The sequence below is a fragment of the Globicephala melas genome, chromosome 16 (assembly GCF_963455315.2).
Source record: "Globicephala melas chromosome 16, mGloMel1.2, whole genome shotgun sequence".
In the NCBI taxonomy this organism is placed as follows: Eukaryota; Metazoa; Chordata; class Mammalia; order Artiodactyla; family Delphinidae; genus Globicephala; species Globicephala melas.
In genome coordinates this window covers 58872564-58894376 of record NC_083329.1, presented here as the reverse complement: position 1 = coordinate 58894376, position 21813 = coordinate 58872564, and the positions used below count along the sequence as shown (strand labels likewise).

General features: G+C 40.5%; 1 protein-coding gene across 14 annotated transcripts in view; it reads right to left on the bottom strand.

Moving 5' to 3' along the window:
- Positions 1-21813, bottom strand: part of USP54 (ubiquitin specific peptidase 54) — a 151209-nt gene that overhangs the window by 31083 nt on the left and 98313 nt on the right. For 9 of the 14 annotated variants that reach the window (XR_009559264.1, XM_060286072.1, XM_060286073.2 and 6 more), the window contains 12 exons: positions 16279-16413; positions 14622-14735; positions 14400-14482; positions 13871-13976; positions 13606-13758; positions 11850-11999; positions 9756-9924; positions 8175-8345; positions 5611-5742; positions 5061-5441; positions 4574-4805; positions 3284-3417 (listed from right to left, as the gene is read on the bottom strand). Coding sequence is in view for 13 of the 14 variants with exons in the window: in XM_060286072.1 (XP_060142055.1) it covers positions 3284-3417; positions 4574-4805; positions 5061-5441; positions 5611-5742; positions 8175-8345; positions 9756-9924; positions 11850-11999; positions 13606-13758; positions 13871-13976; positions 14400-14482; positions 14622-14735; positions 16279-16413 (1960 nt within the window). In the remaining variant the exon portion in view is untranslated. The remainder of the gene's footprint in view (positions 1-3283; positions 3418-4573; positions 4806-5060; positions 5442-5610; positions 5743-8174; positions 8346-9755; positions 9925-11849; positions 12000-13605; positions 13759-13870; positions 13977-14399; positions 14483-14621; positions 14736-16278; positions 16414-21813) is intronic. The other 5 variants (XM_070043829.1, XM_030862610.3, XM_070043830.1 and 2 more) reach the window with 3 other exon arrangements.

The following is a 21813-nucleotide window of genomic DNA, read 5'->3' as shown; positions in this document are numbered from 1 at the left end:
TTTTTTGACCGACCTCCTAGAGTAATGAAACTAAAAACAAAAACAAACAAATGGGACCTAATGAAACTTAAAAGCTTTTGCACAGCAAAGGGAACCATAAACAAGATGAAAAGTCAACCCTCAGAATGGGAGAAAATATTTGCAAACAAAGCAACTGACAAAGGATTAATCTCCAAAATATACAAACAGCTCATGGAGCTCAATATCAAAAAAACAAACAACCCAATTAAAAATGCGCAGAAGACCTAAACAGACATTTCACCAAAGGAGACATACAGATGGCTGAGAGGCACATGAAAAGATGCTCAACATCACTAATTATTAGAGAAATGCAAATCAAAACTACAATGAGATATCACCTCATACCAGTCAGAATGGCCATTATCAAAAAATATAGAGGGCTTCCCTGGTGGCGCAGTGGTTGAGAGTCCGCCTGCCGAAGCAGGGGACACGGGTTCGTGCCCCTGTCTGGGAAGATCCCACATGCCGCAGAGCGGCTGGGCCCGTGAGCCATGGCCGCTGAGCCTGCGCGTCCGGAGTCTGTGCTCCGCAACGGGAGAGGCCACAACAGTGAGAGGCCTGCATACCGCAAAAAAAAAAAAAATAAAATATATATATATATATATATAGAGAGAGAGAGAGAGAGAGAGAGAAACAATAAAGCTGGAGAGGAGGGTGTGGTGAAAAGGGAACCCTCCTGCACTGTTGGTGGAAATGCAAATTGATACAGCCACTATGGAGAACAGTATGGAGGTTCCTTAAAAAAACTAAAAATAGAACTATCATATGACCCAGCAATCCCACTACTGGGCATATACCCTGAGAAAACCATAATTCAAAAAGAGACATGTACCACAAAGTTCACTGCAGCACTATTTACTACAGTCAGGATATGGAAGCAACCTAAATGTCCATTGACAGATGAATGGATAAAGAAGATGTGACACATATATACAATGGAATATTACGCTGCCATAGAAAGAAACGAAATTGAATTATTTGTAGCGAGGTGGATGGACCTAGAGTTTGTCATACAGAGTGAAGTAAGTCAGAAAGAGAAAAACAAATACCATATGTGAACGCATGTATATAGAATCTAAAAAAATGGTACTGATGAACCTAGTAGCAGGACAGGAATAAAGACGCAGACCTACTACAGAATGGACTTGAGGATATAGGGAGGGGGAAGGGTAAGCTGGGACGAAGTGAGAGAGTGGCATGGACATATATACACTACCAAATGTAAAATAGATAGCTAGTGGGAAGCAGCAGCATAGCACAGGGAAATCAGCTCGGTGATTTGCGATGACCTAGAGAGGTAGGATAGGGAGGGTGGGAGGGAGGCTCAAAAGGGAGGGGATATGGGGATATATGTATGCATATGGCTGATTCACTTTGTTGTACAACAGAAACTAACACAGCATTGTGAAGCAATTATACCCCAATAAAGATGTATAAATAAAAAAACTTATCTATGTACTTGTACATAGAATAGAAAGCACAGAAAGAGATGTAGGAAGATACATGCCATAATGATAACAGTGGTTCCTTCAGTTTGAAGAGGCAATGGGCAAGTTACTGAATTGTTGGGCTAACATTTACTTCTGTAATGTTTTAAAAGGGTGGTCAGTGTCACCAGATAAAAAAAATAGGGTTTACTATACAAAGAGGATGGTGGGGTGTTTGGTGTGTGAGGAATTTATTCTAACTCCTTGCCAAATATCTTTTACCAGTTGAGGAATCCAGTTGGTGAATTCTATCCAGCTAATCTAGAATTAGGGCTATCAGTGAAATCATGAGACTCAGTCTTTAGTGTGCTGAAAAACTATTGGCTGTCGAAGGAAAGAGAAGGGGGAACAGGCTCATGGAAGAGCACAAGTCTCTCAAAGCAATGTTAGTCAATATGAGATAAATTAAAATGTGGGAAATAAACCAAACCTATAATTTCATTAGGAAGAATGAATCTCTTCCATGGATTTCTCACTATAACCTACTCTAGCCCAGGATTTCAGAGATATCTGCTTCTACAGGCATTGTTCTGCTCTGCCAGATGTTAGCAACCTATGGCACTCACACCTAAAAGTGTTCATGCCTTTTTATTTCTGCTGCATATCACCCTTCCAGCCACCTTTAAGAACTTTCAGTGGCCATTAAGAGAACTGGTGGTCAGACTAGTAATGTTCCTGGTGTCATCTCTACAGGTTGGCACATAATATTCTGTCCTGGTCTCCCTAGTGAGCTGGCCACATATCTATATTCAGAAGCTCATTAAACCAGACCATAGTTAGGTTTCTGCCCACACACCCTACTCCCAACTGATCTAACATACAGAAAAAAAAGGGATGAAACACATCTTTCAGAGAAGGTTGATTTCTAAGTTAGACGAATGGACCCCAGAACTCCTCAGCCAACTAAACAATACTGAATACTCACCACCTTCCTTCAAGCATCACAAAAAGTCTCCATGTTCGGGAGACTACATAGTTACTACCTCAATTTTCAGCTGTGAGTAAGTAAAGGATTTATTTTACTTATTTGAATACGCACTGTAAGTATATATGTGTGCTGTGAGAAGAATGTAAAAAGGATATAAAACCTATGACTACCTCAAATGTCTATGCTTGGTGTCTCATACCTGAAATTCCAATATCCCTTTATCTTCAGGCTTTGACTTGTTAAAATGCTAGTTTCTCTTAGAGAAAGCATACTTTAAACTATTCTCAGTCACATTCATCTAGTGTAAAAGAGTTAGATCATTCCTTTAAAGCTTGTTTTGAGAAGGAGGGACAGGCACATTCAAGAAGGAAAAACAAAGCAGGGATACTAGACAGGATATAGAGGCAGGGGCAAGGGGAGTTCTGACCTGCTTATTTCCCAGTTTTGCCCATAGCCTACATGTCCCCTTTGTTATCTCAATTCATAATACTAAACAATAAAAAATCCATTCCCACAAGAATGCCTCTATACCAAGGAAAGCCCTAGGAGTTATTCTTCTGAAGAAAGCAGGTGCTACTGATACTGTTCACCATATTTCTGTTCCTTCTTGCTCCCTCCAGGGCTCTCTCCAAGGTGGAAAGGAGCAAGCAGGCAAGCCATGATAGAGAACAACAACAACAAAAAAAGATAAATCCAGAGATGGAGCAGATCAAACGTCTTCACATTTACATTCTGATGGAACAAAGTACAATTGTCCTCTAATTTCAAATGTGCTCAGGTTAGGCTGTTTCCCAAATAGAACTGGCAGTAAAATCCAGTTCTCCAAATCCAACGTCCTTGCGCTTACCTGAGAGGGGCTGATTCTTTGTCCAGCCACTCCTGGATACTGTGGAGTCTGCCTCCAGGATGCTACTACTGTGAGACTTTGGGATGTGACGCCAGGAAGGGGCCAACCCAGCTGATCTCTTAGCACTTGTATCCCTTCAAAACAGAAACCAGTCTAGTGAAAGCATCAGAAGGCAGATAACTAGCAACATTCCTAGGACTAAATTCCCTCTAAAAACTACAACAAAAACCCCAAACATCGAACTAATATAATTAAAATACCTGCAAAACTACTTCTGAAAATTGAAATACCGACTCGTTCCCCCATCTTATGCCACCTCATTCACATTTTGTACATCTAGCAGTGTCTGGCACAAAACTTATTTAATGAATTAATAAACAAATGCTCTCATATGGATTGGCTTCCTCTTTCTTATACTTTTGTAGCATCTTCTCATGTGTAAAACTAAACAGGGTCTGATGTCAGGGAAGAGCAGTGGGAAAGTATGAGGATACAGTTATCACTCTTACAGAAGATATCACTCCTTTCAAAGCTATATACTGTTAGGAAACTTGTCTCTGAGGCAACTCAGTAAAAACAATATATGGAGATCTGAAAGTTATAAAGCAAATGGGCCCTATGGACAGGGTGCAATGACCACTATTAAACTGTCATCATTATCTTATGGAATTATGAATATCACTGGCTTCGTAAGACACAGAATCCCCAGTGATCTTAAATAAAAAAAGCCTAATATAAAAGGCAAGAATAAATAAAAATTGGGTTTTCTCTCTGATTGTATAACTATGTAAGTTTTGGTTCACTAACTCATTCTTTCAATAAAAGTTATTTACTGGGCTTCCCTGGTGGCGCAGTGGTTGGGAGTCCGCCTGCCAATGCAGGGGACGCGGGGTCGTGCCCCGGTCCGGGAAGATCCCACATGCCGCGGAGTGGCTGGGCCTGTGAGCCATGGCCGCTGAGCCTGCGCGTCCGGAGCCTGTGCTCCGCAACGGGAGAGGCCACAACAGTGACAGGCCCACGTACCGCAAAAAAAAAAAAAAAAAAAAAAAAAGTTATTTACTAAACAATTATTTTATATATAATACTTTAAAAGTTGCCTCTCCTTTCTCAAATGTCTTTGCTGCTTCTCCCAGCAGAGGGTACTGTTGCCATAGAAAGTTGATCGAGCACATTTTGCTTGCCCACAAGATGGTAATAAAGTCCATCTCTTCACTTGTCTGAGTTTAAAAGCCTCTTGCTGGCTCACATTTCTGCAAGGGACAATGTAGCTATTCAAAGGCCAAACAATACCTGCAGACATTCGAGCTCTCAGGCAGGGCTGCATCCAGGCTGACAGGGCTGCTGCTGTTCCTCTCACTGCTCTCATAGCCAGATTCCATTCGCTGGATTAGGCGAGGGTGCTGCTCTAAAAGGTGACAGCCTGGCCGTAATGGGCCCCAGATCTTGTACTGGGGTCTTGGTCCGCCAGTCTTAATGTCGTAAGCAGGTGGCTTGCTTAATTCGTCTGGTGTAAATTCTTTAGCTATCTCAATGAAAGAACAAGTATGGAAAAGGAGGTAGATTTAGCATCTGCCTCAAATCAAGATATAACTAACCCTTCCCTCTAGCTACTCATTCACTGAACTCATATCCCCAAAAGGCGACCCATGAGGGTAAAATTTTTACCCTTCAAGGTAAAAATGCACCTTGCCAAGTCTACCAGAAAACCCAGGTATTTTTAAAAATACAAAAATCAACTTTATTCAAAAGCTCAATTCTTCCCTAATTATCTCCTTACCTGAATCCTCAGAAAAGGGGCTAAGCTGCGTATAGCCAGCGTGCTTCCTTTTTTCCTTACTAAAGATACTGTCAATATTGAGAGACTCCCGTTTGGGTCTCCATGTTGGACGATACTTGCTAGAAGAACTGGATTTTGACTCACTGCTGGTACTCTCTACTTCCCAGTCACGAGAGTGTAAAGGCAGGTTCCGAGGAGGTTTTTTGTCAGTCTGGTCTCCTCCCCTCCCCCCACAGGGAGATCCTAGGTTGGTCTGAGAAACCAGGGATGGTCTGTTATGGATAATATTGCTGACTGTCTCTTTAAAATCCCTTAGCCTGTTGGTGCTGCTGGATGATTTGGAGGCATTCCTAGGAGCCTGCTTCTCTTTCAGTGTTTCTCCTAAAAACACAAAGGATGAAACAACTGTAAATGTTTAAAGTCATCACGGGCACCCAGACCCCAGAGTCAAAAAAGAATGAAAGGCCTTTGAGCAGACAGGAGAAGCCACAGTTGGAGTGTGAGTGTGACAGAGTGAGTAAAGAAAGAGAAACTATGCAGGGGGGCTTGCCTTCACTGTGGTACCCTGAGGCCTGAAGCTCATCGCCTTTCCTTCTGACCCGACCAGAGCTCCTCTTGCGCTCTATCAGTGACCCTTTCTTGGATGGGAGTTTCTGATTACATTCACTATCAGTCAGGTGTCCTGAAAAAAACAAGGAAATGGGGGTAAGCTGGTATCTGAGACTGACCTCCATCCTTTAGAGAACCTACTCTCCCTTTGGGATTCATGGCAATACCACAAACTTAGTGGATCGGAAGCTGTAGAGGCCAAGACTATGTGATTTAAGTGTAGCAGGAATCTCTCAATAGATAAAGGCAGAAAAGCTCAAGTATTTAGTGGGAACTTCCAAATTTACAATGTCTCCTGAGCAATTACCAATCTCGATCCCACTCATAATCCTTCCCAGTGACCCAGAAGGACACATTACTTGGTAGTTTTTAAAAGGCAAAAGTTTTAAAGATTATATAAGAATATCATGGTAGCAACACATACCGAGTGAAGTTTAATTTTTATTACATCTGGTATTATCCTAGGTGCCCCAGCCTTTGCCCACAAGAGCTCTGATCGTATATGGCTTTAAGACCCAGTTCTAAACATTCCTTAAATGTGAATCATTCCAAAGGACATCTGAACTTTGAATAATTCTCATTCCCAGCCATAACCCATGCTTTACCAAACTTGACTTCGCCCAGAGATTACACTTCATAGTTCCTCAATACTAATCACTGGGAAACCCAGGAGATCTGGGCTCTTTTATGTAACTTGCCATACTTCACGCCCACAGTATGTGAATGTATAAGTGTGATCTGACAACAGCAAAGGTCAGATTCTAAAGGATATAATCATCTAAGCTGCTAGAAGCCAAAGGTGAATTAAGCAACTGAATTAAATTGGAATATAGGCTTATAGGAAATCCCCTAGGGTTCTCAAACATCTGAGAGCTAACAGAAATTTGCTTCCATATGTTAGTTATGAAAATCCTTGTACATATTCAGGTATGATATGCAATGATATGGCTACATATTTTCAATTACCAACGCAATCTCTTATTGCTTTTATCTAATCATTTGCTATCTCTGGGCCCATAAGAAAGACTTATCAGTTGGAACAACGAAATCCACTAATGTAAAATCCAATGGGCATGCTCCTCCACCCCCAGCCATTCACAAACCCTTAAAATAAACCTGACTCTCCTTATTTATCCTGTGACTTGGTTTCTCCCTGTTTCACAGTTTCAGAAATACAATCTAAAAAAATCACACTTTGCAGTAGTCACCTATGCAATAGTCATCAAAAGAAATCCAATATGAATCCAACCAAACCACTAGATCCAACTACCAATTCATAAAAAATATAGAGGAGAGAGAAACACGCTACAGTTTACCATACAGACACAATCAGCAAAACTTAAAATGTGGGAAAACTACAGCACAAACTACCTAGTTCTTCAACAATAAATAGAAAGGAAGAAACAGAGGCAAAACCTACAGATTAAAGGAAATGTAAAAGACTTATTAACCCATCACAATGTGTAGACCTCATTTGGATTCTGAGTCAAAAACAAACCAACCATTAAAAAATATGACATTTATGAGATAATAGGATATTTGAATGCTCATTGGTTAAGAAGTTATTAATTTAAAAAATTATTCTTTTAGAGATATATACTAAAATATTTATGGAAAAGGTGATATAATGTCTGGGATTTGCTTCAAAATAATCCATGAGTAGGGGAAGTGGGCAGAGGTACAGATAAAACTAGACTGACCATGAGTTATAATTATTGAAACTAGGTGATGGGTACATGAAGGGGCTGTATACTATTCTGTATGCTTTTGAATATGTTTGAAATTCTCTCTCTTTTTTTTAAAAGGGCATGCACAGGATGTAAACCACCAATCTGAAGCCATGGGATCACTAATTCCCAAGTCTCTAAGAGTATGGGCACTGTCCTATGCCTTAGGTGATGAACTTTTCATCTCAGCAGTCAGTCACTTACTGTTCTTACTTTTGTGCCCTGTAATGATTTCTTCCACTAACACAGGCACAATCTTCTGTAGATTAACAGAACAATTCAAGAATGTTCTCTGCATGGAACTCACAATAACAAACAGGCTAGCTTTCCATCCTTTTATTTCTCTGTCCTTCAGGAAGCCCAGCAAGGTGATGAGCAGGTTTCCCCATCCATAAATATGCCCCTTCTCTCAAAACCCTTCAGGGCTTTGAAACAAAGCCTGGCATGAGAAGGAAATGAGGTGCAAGACCACAAGGTTTAATGGGGCACTATGAGAATGACAGGGATCAAGAGCACAGCAAGAAAAAAGCCTTCAGAAAAAGATTTCAGAATAAATAATCACATTACAATTGTCCTTACTGATAGGCTGCTGTTGACGGGAACATCATCATTCATTCAGAAGTGAGTTGCTTTCTTTCATCCTTCTCAATTACCCAAGTTCTGTGCATTTCCCCCTTTGCATGACAAACATTTCTGACTTGCCCCAGTTTCTTTTTCTTGGGAGACCCTCTATGCAGAACTGAATCAGGCAAGCAGGGTCCACTGTATAAGTCCCTACCTGTGTCCCGACTGCTCTGAGACGTGGAATCGTTCTCCACATTATAGATGACTGTTCCCTGAGAATCAGAAGAGAAGTGACTGACCACAGACTCATGGTGGGAGTGTTTGTAGGGATAGCTCTCCGTTGAGGAATCTGTTCGAGTATCACTTGAGATGGAGGGCTCCCTCCCTGAGGGAAGGAGGAGACATGCAAAGGTGAGGAAAGAGAGGACAGTGATAGAGAGGGGGCGAAGAGCTGGATGGCAACAAAGGTTCACAAGGTAAGAACTTCCTAAATGGAAGGGTGAGAAGGATATACCAGAGCCGTTCTTCCCAACACCCAACTTCAGATAACCCAGACACACAATTCCTCCCACTCCTGCCCCTACCTTGCTGAAGCCCTCCCTTTGCCTGCCATTGTGAAAAACTGTGGGGCTTTTAGAAAACCTACAGGGGGGAAAAGTAGAAGAAAGGAAAAAGTTGTGAAAAGTAAGATCTACTTAGATGGCAAGTCCCAGGCCAACCTGGCACACATAACCTGTTGTTTCCCTATCCCTTGTTTCCCTATCCCATAATTTTTCTCCTATACTGCCAGAAAAGTCACTTTTAAAAATTTAAAAGCATTTTTAATATCTATGAGACATTATGGGGCAGTTATTTATACTTTGGTGTGAATTAGTTCAATTAGACTACTTTCCTCTGAACACCTAGCTGAGATAAGCACAACAGTGTAAATGGGTGTTTGACTGAAGGGAGAAGCAGCAGAGCAGGTCTGGGTGGGGCACAAGGGTGGGAAGAACATACCAAACAGGAGGGAGGTACAAAAGGGAGGGGAAAAGATTCCAAGGATAAGTATCTTCTCTTTCATTATACTCAGGGCCAGCCAGCCTTAGATCCAGAAGAGGAAAAGAACATTACTTTTTCCTCCTTTTAGGAATCAAGCCAAAACCATTAGGGTTGTATTTCTATTACAGGATGAGTTTCTGAGGGATAGCCTGAGACTTTAGTAATAAAGCTGCAACTGTTTCTACAGGAAAACATGATTTAAGTTCCAAATAACTGAATTAGAAGTGAACAGCTGATTCATAAGCTAAGAAATATTGCTACCAGACTTGGCATTTTAAAACAAAAATCTCTCATCCCAAACAAAATGACGAGCTTTGTAGTAACTCATATCATTTTCTGGGTCTTAACAACTCAAGTCACTGTTAAATTGCTAGTAAGAATGAGTCATCTTAGCAATATTAGAAGGTTAAATAGTGAGGTTTCCCTCACAAACTTAATACCTCATAAGTTCCTTCTAAATGAACATAATTGAACATAATTTGAACATAATTTCCTTCTCATTTTGAGAAATGAACATAATTTCATTCTCATTTTTGAAACGGGGCCAGGTGATCTAGACAATATATTCCTAAACACTGAAGGAAACAAAGCCTGACACAACTTGGGCTTCAGCATGAGTTGGCACTTCTTTCTTATTTCTGATGAATCCTCTTTCTCCAAGCTAGGTTAAGTGCTAGGCTCATGACTGTGAGACCCTACTGTCCAGTCATCACATTGGAGTGGGGAGGGAGAAGTAAAGAGCTAGGCTGCTCACCTGAATCTTCACTATCGTAGCATGTCCCACTGTACGACTGGAACTCAACTTGGGGGGGCAGGTCCTGGGTGGACACTGGGGTACCCTGGGGGTCTGCATAAAGCAGCAGCAAAGGCTGATAATGTCCCTTGATGCATTTGGTCACCACATCCTTCCATTTGGGCCCAATCTGAACCAGAAACAACCAGAAAAAGCATGAAAATTATACTTCATATCCATAATTCAACACATATCTTTCTACTCTATTTTTCTAAAGAAAATAAAAGAGATGAAAAGACAAGAACTGGGTAAAGAAACAACAAAAGAGATCTTGGACCTAAACTTAATGAATTTTTTTTTTTTTTTTAATTTTTGGCTGCGCCATGTGGCATGTAGGATCTTAGTTCCCCAACCAGGGATCAAACCCACGTCCCCTGCAGTGGAAGTGTGGACCTTCAGGGAAGTCCCCATTAATTTTTTTTTTTTTTTTTTTGCGGTACGCGGACCTCTCACTGTTGTGGCCTCTCCCATTGCGGAGCACAGGCTCTGGACGTGCAAGCTCAGCGGCCATGGCTCACGGGCCTAGCCACTCCGCAGCATGTGGGAGCTTCCCAGACCGGGGCACGAACCCGTGTTGCCTGCATCGGCAGGTGGACTCTCAACCACTGCGCCACCAGGGAAGCCCCCAATGAATTTTTTGTTAAGTCTTTTTTAATGAAATCCTTTTAGAAAGCACTAAAACCCTATAAGAGATAGGAATGATGAATAAAATTACTTTTATTCCTGTGAAACATCAATTCAATTACGAATAAAAGTTCTCAAAGCTGAATATGCTATGTGAGGGGACTTCAGTTGACTTGGTGATCAATTTCTTTTCACAGACATCAAATAAAAGCCCTTGCTTGAAATTTGCATTTCTATAATTTTCTCCTAAATATTAAAATCACCTTCATGAAGCTAAAGAGCAGACAGAAACCCTCTCACAGACTTCCTGAAAATAAATGACATTCCGTCTCAGAGTTCACACAAGGCAGGACATAAAATGTCAAACTGCTTAGAATACACAGCTGAACCTCTCAGCCTTAGCTTTGTGCTGGATTCAGCGCTGCCATGGCAGTGGAAAAAAGTGGCAGAAGAGCCATGGAAACAACAATCCAATCAAATCCCCAAACTCACTCTCTTTTAAGTTTGATCCAGTCACATTCTTAGATGGTGTGTTCTTGGAGTCAGACCACTGGCACAGTGTTTATTTCATAATAGACGTTCAGTAAATTTATAACTGAATTATCATTTTAACTGAAACATTTATATACTTTTTACATACAAATCTGATTTAATATTTTATAAGGCAGGTATTATTTTTCAAATGAAAAACCTAAAGCTCAAAGAATTTACATAAGTTGCCCAAGATTACAACAGTAAAAAAGAGATGGAGAAGAGAATCAGGGAATTAACAAAGACTTTACTATTTGTAGAGGACACTACATAAGGCCCATGGGTTGGTGTAGATTATAGTCAGCAGTCTCCTAGCTGCTAATCTTATCACAAAAGGCTTCCTAACTCACACAGATCACCTAAACTACTTCAGCCACACACTCTGTGGTTTAGATAGTACCAAATTTCCAGCTTTAAATATCATTATAGCCTTATTTTCTCTACACGATCCCCAAAATACGTTAATCCGTGATAGAGTACTTCAGGGAGATAACAATCAGAGAATAATTTATAGCAGCCCTGGGACAAAGTATGACCCACTGTTAATTACAAGATTTGGAATTCTGAACTCTGTGCTAAGCTTATAACCTAATTTGAGGCATTAGATTGTTCTCGCTCAAATCAACGAATTAACACATTTTTTGAAAAGCCCTTTCAACTATAAATTCAGAATGGTTCTGAATGCTGGTGAGGTGATTCCGAGAAAATAACAGAAGATAAATTGATCCTGTCCTCAAGGAACTTGGTCTGTTGGGGAAGACAAGACTGACACTCTCATAAATTCAATAGATAGGCAGACAGACATTAAAATTATGAAAATGAAACACTGAAGACAAGTAACTGTCCACAGTTTTTTGTTCCATTCACCAAACACGTCAAGAAGGACTTGAATATTCCTACCTCCTTGACGTGAGCATCATCAAAATACATCCATTTGCGGATCTTTGTTTGGAAAAAGAATGTAGAATAATGTTTGCCGTAGTAACAGATCATTCCTACTAAGTACAGTTCAGACTGCTTGGCCCGGTCATCTGTCACTCTGAAAAACAGCTGTGGGGAAAGAGGAGAAAGGAAAGAATAGTCACATACTCAGCCCTCTCACATCATCTCTCAGCAGACTCCATCATTTCTTAATTAAGGTACTGACTTGCTTCTCCTTTTGCTAATCCATATTAATCATCAGAAATGAACATAAAAAGGCAAAATTTTAGCGAAATGTCAGAGAGATAGTGACCAAACTGGTAATGTGGTGATGTTTCTTCATAACTTTTATTTTATTTATTTATTTATTCATTCATTCATTCATTCAAATTGCAGCAAGCGGGGGCTACTCTTCGTTGCAGTGTGTGGGCTTCTCATTGCGGTGGCTTCTCTTGTTGTGGAGCATGAGCTCTAGACGCGTGAGCTTCAGTAGTTGTGGCATGCAGGCTCCAGAGTGCAGGCTCAGTAGTTGTGGCGCACGGGCTTAGTTACTCCGCAGCATGTGGGATCTTCTTGGACCAGGGATCGAACCCGTGTCCCCTGCATTGGCAGGCGGATTCTTAACCACTGTGCCACCAGGGAAGTCCTCTTCATACCTTTTAATAATATTTTCTTGCTGGGGCCTATTCTAATATGAGCCAGGAATGTTAAAAAAAACATAAAAACAAAACATTCTCAAGTTTCAAAGGTTATTTATCAGCTGGTGCCACAAATATAAATTTCCTGTTGAGACACTAAGTAGAAGGTAAGAAAGCCCTTAGGGGGAGCAATCCCACCATACTCGTTACCAACATTTCAATTCCTAGATATCTAGCACTGTCCTAGGTGTTAAGAGATATACAAAATATTTGAAGGCAAGGACTCTTGCCTTGAGGAATCTGTTTGGTTGAAAAATCAATCATAAAAATAAAGCTAGAATAGAACAGAATATGTAGGCTATAGAAATTTAGAAAAATGATCTTTAATTGTGCATAGCCTACTATGTCAGAGACTCCTTGGCAAGGAGACCTAAAGTAAGATCCCAGATGGTTCACTTATTCTCAACCATGGCTTAATGACATTAAAAAACAACAAGGGATCTCCTTAGTCACAGGACCATCCCAGAGGGAAACCAGCAGAAAGGAAACCACAGACTTTCTGACTGAAGGAAAACCCTGGCTGTACCTATAATAGGGTACGCCGCTGATAAGGTAAACAGCCCGTGTCTGAAGTCTGTTTCCACTAGAATTCTCTTCCAAGCCACTTCATTACCTTCTCAGCAGATGTTGGTTCCTACCATGAATTTAATATTCTAGGACTCATGTCATCAACTTCTACCTTCTTCTCCTCCCATAGCAGAACTAGACAGGACTGCTCACTTCTTTGACCTTACTACCTCCCATGGTTGAATACACTTCCCTATTCTACACTGGTATTAACTAATGATAAGTAGAGCATATGATAACTCTATTTGATTTTTAACAGTAGCTAAGCTCTGCCCATTCTGTCTTTCAAGGCCAAGATCATCCCATATCTTCCCAAAAGCCTTTGCTTTTGAGTGTACAGATACACACAATATATTTTTTCAAAACTCTTTAATATTTGTCATTTAGGATATACTTTTGTGTTCAGAGTTCACTGCCCTTGAGCAATAGTAAGTTAGAAGAACTCCAAGTAAGAGATAAAGGTAACTAACACTCACGTCACCCAGCTTAAGGCAGGTGCCCAGGCTGTGAATGACATCCTCTGCCAAGTCTGAGTGGTCCGAGTCCCATACCAGCCCAATTGTGATAATCTGTGGAGCGTTCATCAACACACGGCGAATCCGAATCCTCTCTCCACAGTTGCTCTGAAATACATATATAATGCTAGTGAGAAATGTTGCCCACTGACTCTGCCTCAATTCCACTAATCTCAGGGTTTCCCTCCCCACTCTGAACCCCACCCCTCACTTAACTCACCGGGCAGTTCCGCAGATCCCCCATGGTGCTGGCATTCTGCAGCAGCTCACCAAACATGCTTGGTGAGGGTTTTTCTCGTCTTTCCAGCATACAAATAGCCTGATTGCTTCGAGATGGGGAATTGAAGGGGGATGATGTTGGGAGTTGTACAGGGTTATAGCTAAATCATTCATGCAAATTCCTAACTCACATGTTTGACTTTCTTCCTCTGCCCACTATGCCAAAGCCCCTCATCCTGACCAGCCTCAGTATCCCACAGAGTAAGGGTGCCTGCCTGTCCCTAAATCCAAAGCTCATAGAATCCCCATTCCTCCTCCCACTCTGCTGGCCAGAACCTGAGACTAAGAAAAGGGGACAGATGGGAGAGGAAAGAAGGAAAACAAGGTTATTTTTAAATTACTGTTCTGAGTTCCTACAATACAGCAAATACTCAGCAATAAGGATACAAGCTATTTGGGTACCTTCAGTTAAAACCCAGTCAACTGAAGGACTGCCTAAGTATACAAACAGAGAACCCTATAAGACTCACCAAAGGGAAGTAGTGGAGATATAATGCACCATCTGGATGAAAGGCAGCGGATCAGAAGTGGCGCCACAGCTAGTACATACACACTAAGCCCAGGGAGAAAAAAGCAAAACCAGCAGCCACAGTCATTAACTGTTTTGGCACCCATTTGACATCCTACATCCTAGGATAAAGTGTTCTTGAAGAAAAGGTCTAAGAAGTGATGGGAATAGAAATAAGGTTCACCTGCTCAAACAACGTCATTGCAAATTTCTGGTGGGAGATGCAGTGTTGGGCAGTGCATATGTCCTCTTTGGTTTCATCAGCAATGTGGAAGTGAATCCGCATCAGGAGGTTTTCCTAATAGGGAAGGACAAAAAGCAGTACGTAGACAAAAGTACAGATTTGTTGGTAGTTTACTCAGAGAAACAGCAATCCTCCTTGAAGGGAGGAATACCTCTGATTTTTTTTTTAATTTTTAATTTGAAATAATTATAAATTCACAGAAAGTTTCAAAAAAATTATACAGGAGCTCCATGTACCCTTCACCCAGTTTCCTCCACAGGTGACATGTTACTTAACTATAATACAATATCCAAACCAGCAAATGGACATCAATAAAATCCACAGAGTTTATTCAGATTTCACCAGTTTTACATGCATTCATTTGTGTGTATGTGTAGCTCCATGCAATTTTATCACATGTATAGTCGTGTAAACACTCCCACAATTAAGATATAAAACTCTTTCATCACCACAAAGCTCCCTTCTGCTATTCCTTTAACACTGTACCCACTCAATTCCAAACCTAACCCTTAGCAACCACTAACATGTTGTCCCATCTCTATAATTTTATTATTTCAAGAATGTTAAATAAATGAGATCATATAGTACATAACCTATTGATAGTGCGTTTTTCACTCATCATTACTCCCTTTAGATCATTCAACTTGTTACATAAATCAACAGTTCATTCCTTTTTATTGCTGCACAGTATTCCCTGATATAGAAGTACCCCAGTTTGTTTCACCATCTACCCATTAAAAGCATCTGGGCTTTTTTACTTTGGGGCTATCACAAATAAAGCTTCTCTGAACATTCACGTACAGGTTTTTGTATGAACATATGTTTTCATCTCTCTGGGATTCACGTACAGGAATCTAACTGCTGAATCATATGGTAGTTTGCAAGTTTAGTTTTTTAAGAAACTGCCAGTGTTTTCCAGAGTGGTATACCATTGTTCATTCCTACCAGCAATAAATCAGTGATCCAGTTTCTCAGGGGCACCCCTGATTTTGGCCTATATTTTACCCTATAATAGGATATATATCACTCAGATTGTTTAATGGTTGCATAGAGTCTTTTGAAGGTTGATGAATAGAACCCAGAGTTGAGAAGAGTTAGGGTCCTCTACTAAAAGTCACTGGGAGCAAAGCAGCCATGTACATAGCACATCACACTTGTGCTAAGGACTCAGCTATTCCCTGTTTAATTATCTTTACTATGCAGGAGCTCTCAAACTGTGGTCCCCAGACCGGCAGCATCAGTGTTAGCATCTCCTAGGAACTTGTTAAGAGATATTCTTGGGACCCATTCCAGACATACTGAAACAGAAACTCAAGGGAGTTGAGCCCAGAAATTTGCATTTTAATGGGCCTTGTCTCCTCTGAAGGTGAGAGCTACTGTTCTGTGCGATGGCAAGCACAAAACTACCCTAAGCCTGAAGGAAAAAGAATAAATCCACTAGGCAATTCATACTTTAGTAGCAGAAACAACTTATAGAAACTAGGGAAATTCCTAGTTATAACTGTAGAGACCAGGAGCACAGTAAAGTAGCCAGTCCCTGATGGAGACCATCCACAGTCTCACCCCATATCAAAGAGGGCCAGAGGCCAGCACTTACAAAGCACTCCGCAGCATCGTCCATAATTCCCAGCTGGAAACGCTGTTCATCCTGAAAAGTCTTTGCCAGAGCACTGCGGAGAGTGTCAGATGGAAGCACTTTTTCAGTACTGCACTGAAACTGGTTAAAGATTCCCTGTAGGGAAGAGGTTAGACAAGGGGAAAAGCACAATGCTGTTACTGAGCTTCGAGGCATCCCAGTCTGTCATGCTAGGATCTCCATGCTTACAGCTATGGAGCCAAATGTACTTTGAATGTGTTGATATGCTTGCAGTTAGTTATAAAAAAGTAAAAAAAAATGAGACTTATAATAAAGGGCATGATATGTGCTAATAAGGATCCTTGCTCTTCCATCTGAGTGTGATACCATCAAGGACTCATTAGGAGAGACCGTTGTCATGAGTTAATGCAATGCAGTTACCTCTGATTTCCTCTGATATAGAAAGAGGTAGATGGTCTACAATAAATAAAGATAAATTATATGTCACTGAATTGGTAAATTATTCTCTGGGGGCTCATCGTATGAAACTTGGCCCCTTCTTTTAAATTGTTTAGCTACTATAAAATTACCCAAAAGTAAAAAGAATAATATAACAAATACCTACGTGTCTAACACTAAGAAATAAACATTCTATCATGTTTACTTCCAATCTACAGATAAAGCTAAAGTCCCCTTTAAGACCAGTCACTCACTATGAGTTTGTTGCACAATCTTCTGTTTATAATACTTTTACATATATTTGTATGTGTGTATATATGTGTGTGTGTATGTATATAACCCTCAATAATACATAGTATGCTTGTGTGTATGTGTCTTTCATGTAAAAAGTATCACACTGAATTTTACTTTTTTAAAAAATTCAGCATTCTTTTTGAGGTTAGCCATATATTTCATCCTTTTCCCCTGCTGTATAGTATTATATCATGTTACTACATCACATCTATTTATCCATTTGTATAGTATTATATCATGTTACTATATCACATCTATTTATCCATTTCTTTATTGACAGATATTTTAACAGTCTCCAATTTTTTGCTATTGTAAAGAGGCTATGCCAGCTTAAACTTCTACCAGTGCATGAATATAAATAAATTTCCCCATATCCTTATCAGCAATTAATACAGTCAGACTGGTTAATTTTAGTCTTTCTAACTACATTTAGTTTTTCTGGGTCTTCTATGAGTATTACTTGCAGAAAATACCTTCTTCTAGTCTTCTGGTATCTTTCAAGTGCAGCAGTTTTTTATTTTGGTGTAACTAAATGTATCTACCTTCTCCATCTTTACCTATATCTGAAACAATGATGAATATGATATCCAGAGAATGGAAACAAAGAGTGGCAACAAGTGGCACCTGCTTTCAGGTGTCCTTCTCAAGTGGTATTGGATCCTCTGCACAGAGATTTTAGAACGTGCTCCTTGACATCACATAGCCCAGATCCACACTAAACCACCAGATAAATTAGTTACATGTCAACATGCCAAAGAATGTCACCAGCTTGAAATCCTCATTAGTAATTTATTCATATTAAAAAATTCCAGGGTTACTCTCAGACTTACTAACGAGACCAGAAATTAGATCACTTTTATAAACCTACTTATGTGAGCTAAGAATAGGAGGTCCCACCAACCTAGAATGGCTAATTATTGGTCCTCATTTTACTTGACATTTTACTTGCAGTAGCTCAGTCACTCATTCCCTTCAGATTTTTACCCAAATATTACCTTCTCAATATAGTATTTCTGGATCATTTTATTTAAAATTGCAAGCTCCACCCACTCTTTCTAAACTTCCCACCCTTACTTGTTTTATTTTTCCCTTTGGCACTTTTACCAGCAGTCATACCATGTATATTACTTATTTATTGTCTAACTGTACTCTCTAGAATATGAAGACAGAAATTTTTGCCCTTTAATTCCTTGCTACACTCCCAGCATCTATAATAGTAATGGCATGTAGGCCATCAACAACTAGTTTTGAATGAATGATTTTATATGGTTAGATCTTATTAAGGGAAAATATTAACTCCCTTCTCTCTCTCTCTTTTTTTTTTTTTTTTGCGGTATGCGGGCCTCTCACTGTTGTGGCCTCTCCTGTTGCAGAGCACAGGCTCCGGACGTGCAATTTCAGCCGCCATGGCTCACGGGCCCAGCCGCTCCGCGGCATGTGGGATCTTCCCGGACCGGGGCACGAACCCGTGTCGCCTGCATCGGTAGGTGGACTCTCAACCACTGCGCCACCAGGGAAGCCCTCCCTTCTCTTTTATAAGCACATAAAGAATCACCTAGAAAAGGTGAAAATTTTTCTTAAGGTAACACAACTGGTTCAAGCAAAATGGGACTAAACCTTGTTCTGCTAATTTCAAGAGACCTCTGTTCTCTTACTAGCATCATTCCACCTCATACACACTGAACATCTATCCCTATAGCAACTTGAGAACAATTTACTATGAACTCTGCTATTATTGCCCTACAAACAATTCCATATGATGTGGAGGAGGCAGCACCAGAAAAACATATTTAGTATTACTTAATAAGCATGGGGCTGGGGGGAAATCTATTATAATTACTTTATTTTGGAGTGACCTAGAAAGTTTTAACAAGTCTATTATAAGATCAGGTAAAGACAGAGCAAGACCTTCCATAATTTGTGCTGGAAGTGGAAGAATGTCTATCAGTGACTCCTTAAACTAGACCAAAAGTAAAGGTCTGGGTCCACAGTTAAACACTCCTAGAGGACAACTGGATATCTGCCAAGTGACCAATGGGATTTTGAAACTTGGGGAAATGTGAAGAAAAAAGGAAAAGGAAGGTAGGAAAAGAAGTAGTGGCTGCTTCTACATAAGGTGATCTGAACACTTAATGATATGCTGAAGGGAAGTCACCTCAGCTTTGCAAAACTTAGTGACCACTATCATATCCTAACCTGCCACTCTTCTCAACTGTTAATGGTAAGACATTAATGCTGACAAAGGCTCTACCTCTAGAGCAAGGGATGGATGAGGTTTGGTCCTTTGTTCAGAGTCTCAAACTGGTTCCAAGACAAACCGATGGAAAATTAGTTTCAGGGTAGTTCTGTACAAACACAACAAATGCAAACTGCAGCCCCTTTAGTCTCTCTCAACTGGGTTTCCTCAAGAATTAATACTCTAAAGCAACAGTTCCTAATGAATTAACTTCTCTCCTATGCATAGTACTAGTTATGTTACCATCCTAGAGAGAATTAAGAAAATAGTCACTCAAAATACTTTCTGTGTTCTGTGGTTCAGATGACCTTGTTTGAGAAAGGACAGAGATCCACTGAGAGATGGCATAGAGTAATAGTTAAGAGTATGGACTCTGGAACCATAGTATTTGGGTTCAAAATCCCAGCCCTGTTACTTACCATCTATATGACCTTGGACAAGTTACCTAACTTCTCTATGCTTCAGTTTCCTCTTCTAAAAGAGAATTAATAATAGTATTTACCTCCTAGGATTATTTGAGGATTAAATAAGTTATCTATCTTTCTACTTATATCTTAGACTAAAGTCTGACCGTATCAAAGTGCTATCTAAGTGTTAACTGTTATTATAATCATTCTATTTGGGATTCATTTTAGGTTACTGCCTGCTACTGATGTATGAAGAAGGGCCTTGAGAGTCAGAAAGGCTTCTACCTTGAGCTACCTACCCAGTCTCTAAGGTCTAGGTACAAAGGAAGAAATTCTTCTCTATTCTGCTGCTTGTATTCAAGAGAGGCAGATTTCCCATGACCTAGATAACAAGGGTTTTAGCACAGAAAAAGAAAGACTTAAAGTCAGAGCTCTGACTGCGCCCATAGTGGATATGCAACAACAGATCTGGCTCTTGTGTTCAGTGGCATCATCTCCATGCTACTCTTTTTTTAACCTCTTAATTACGAACAGCTTTCTCCACACACACTGAGTATCTGAATGTATTCAGAATAGGCTCTGCCTGCATCTTCTTTATTTTCTTATTCAATATTTTAATTATTGTTACCGGTATTGCTCTGCCACTGTTAGGAAGAAGCAAGTGTATCAGGGATGACGCAGCCTGAGCCTGCCCAGCATGCATCTGTGAGCTGCAGCTCTGGAAGAAGCTGTAGCACAAAGCCCCTCTGTTAGGGCAGCACACTAACCCCTGTGTGTCCCTCTCACATGAGCACAAGGCAGGAATGGGCCTCCTCCTGTTCCCTTTTTCACCCTCCTCCCACCTTTCCCAGAGGGAGATCCTGTTCACACCAAAGAAAGCCAAGAACATTTAGTTCAGCAATAAGAACAGGTGGTAGCACCAATAAGGAACAAAAACTGGTATTCTTCCAATTGCTGAGTTCTATGGCAGAGAGGGAGAAAGGGCAGGAAGAACCAAAACCCAGGAATCATTTTCCCCTGTGGGGTCCCTGATGGTTTCACTTCAATAAAGAAAAAACCCACCTTTGAGGTTTCTCTCTGCCGTTCTTCACAGAGTGAAACCAAAGAGGTCTTCCTTTTCACTCTCAGGAAAAGGCAAATTACTTTTTGTCTGTTAACTATTTTCTTGGATGCAGTGCAAAAGCAACAAGACTAATGACTAAAAGCAGGTGCTTCCCCATCCATCTCTCTTGGATCAAGTAGCAAACAATTCTACCCACAGGAGCATATAATTATTTGGATTAGTAAAAACCACGTAAATAAGATAAAAGTGCCATAAAGACAGAAAGTCTTTGTGCTTTGTCATCTACAAATGCAGCTGTTGCTTAAGTTCTTCCTTTTTTTCCCCCTAAAACACAGACTTTGTCTTTAAGGAGGGAACAGCTGTCTATTTCTCTCTCAGAATTTTCTATCTTTGCATCAAAAAGAAGTCATGAGTAGAGAAGATACAGGTCAAGAAAAAGGGCTGTCACTAAATTTGATGCTTTATGGGCCCAAGGTCTTTGAAAAGTGCCCCAGTCAGCAGTTCAACTCATCCCTGAGAGGTGTCCAGCAACACCTTCTACAAAGGCGTGACACATGTTATACACTACTACTAACTCAATTCTTAGAGTTTCTCTTCTTGATCTAAGCTTCCCAAATCTATCATTTTGGCTTTCATAACTATCCCTTTTTTTCCACACCTCCTGTAAATCATAGACCTAAATAAACCATAAACCTAGATGTGGCCATTCGAGTCTGTTTGTAAACACAACCCTTTGAAAGGAAAATAAAGGAGCTACTCCTTGAGAGTCACTGACTGCTGGAAAATAGAACTTTCACCCTAGATTTGTATGTTCAAAAGAATGTTGAACGTTTTCTTTCAAGAGGGGAAAGAATATTGAAATGTTTACCATTTTGGCATCCAAACCAGTAACACTGGATTTTTAACATTTTATTGCCAAAAAGTTCAAACAGGGCTTCCCTGGTGGCGCAGTGGTTGAGAGTCCGCCTGCCGATGCAAGGGACGCGGGTTTGTGCCCCGGTCCAGGAGGATCCCACATGCCGCGGAGCGGCTGGGCCCGTGAGCCATGGCCGCTGAGCCTGCGCGTCCGGAGCCTGTGCTCCGCAACGGGAGAGGCC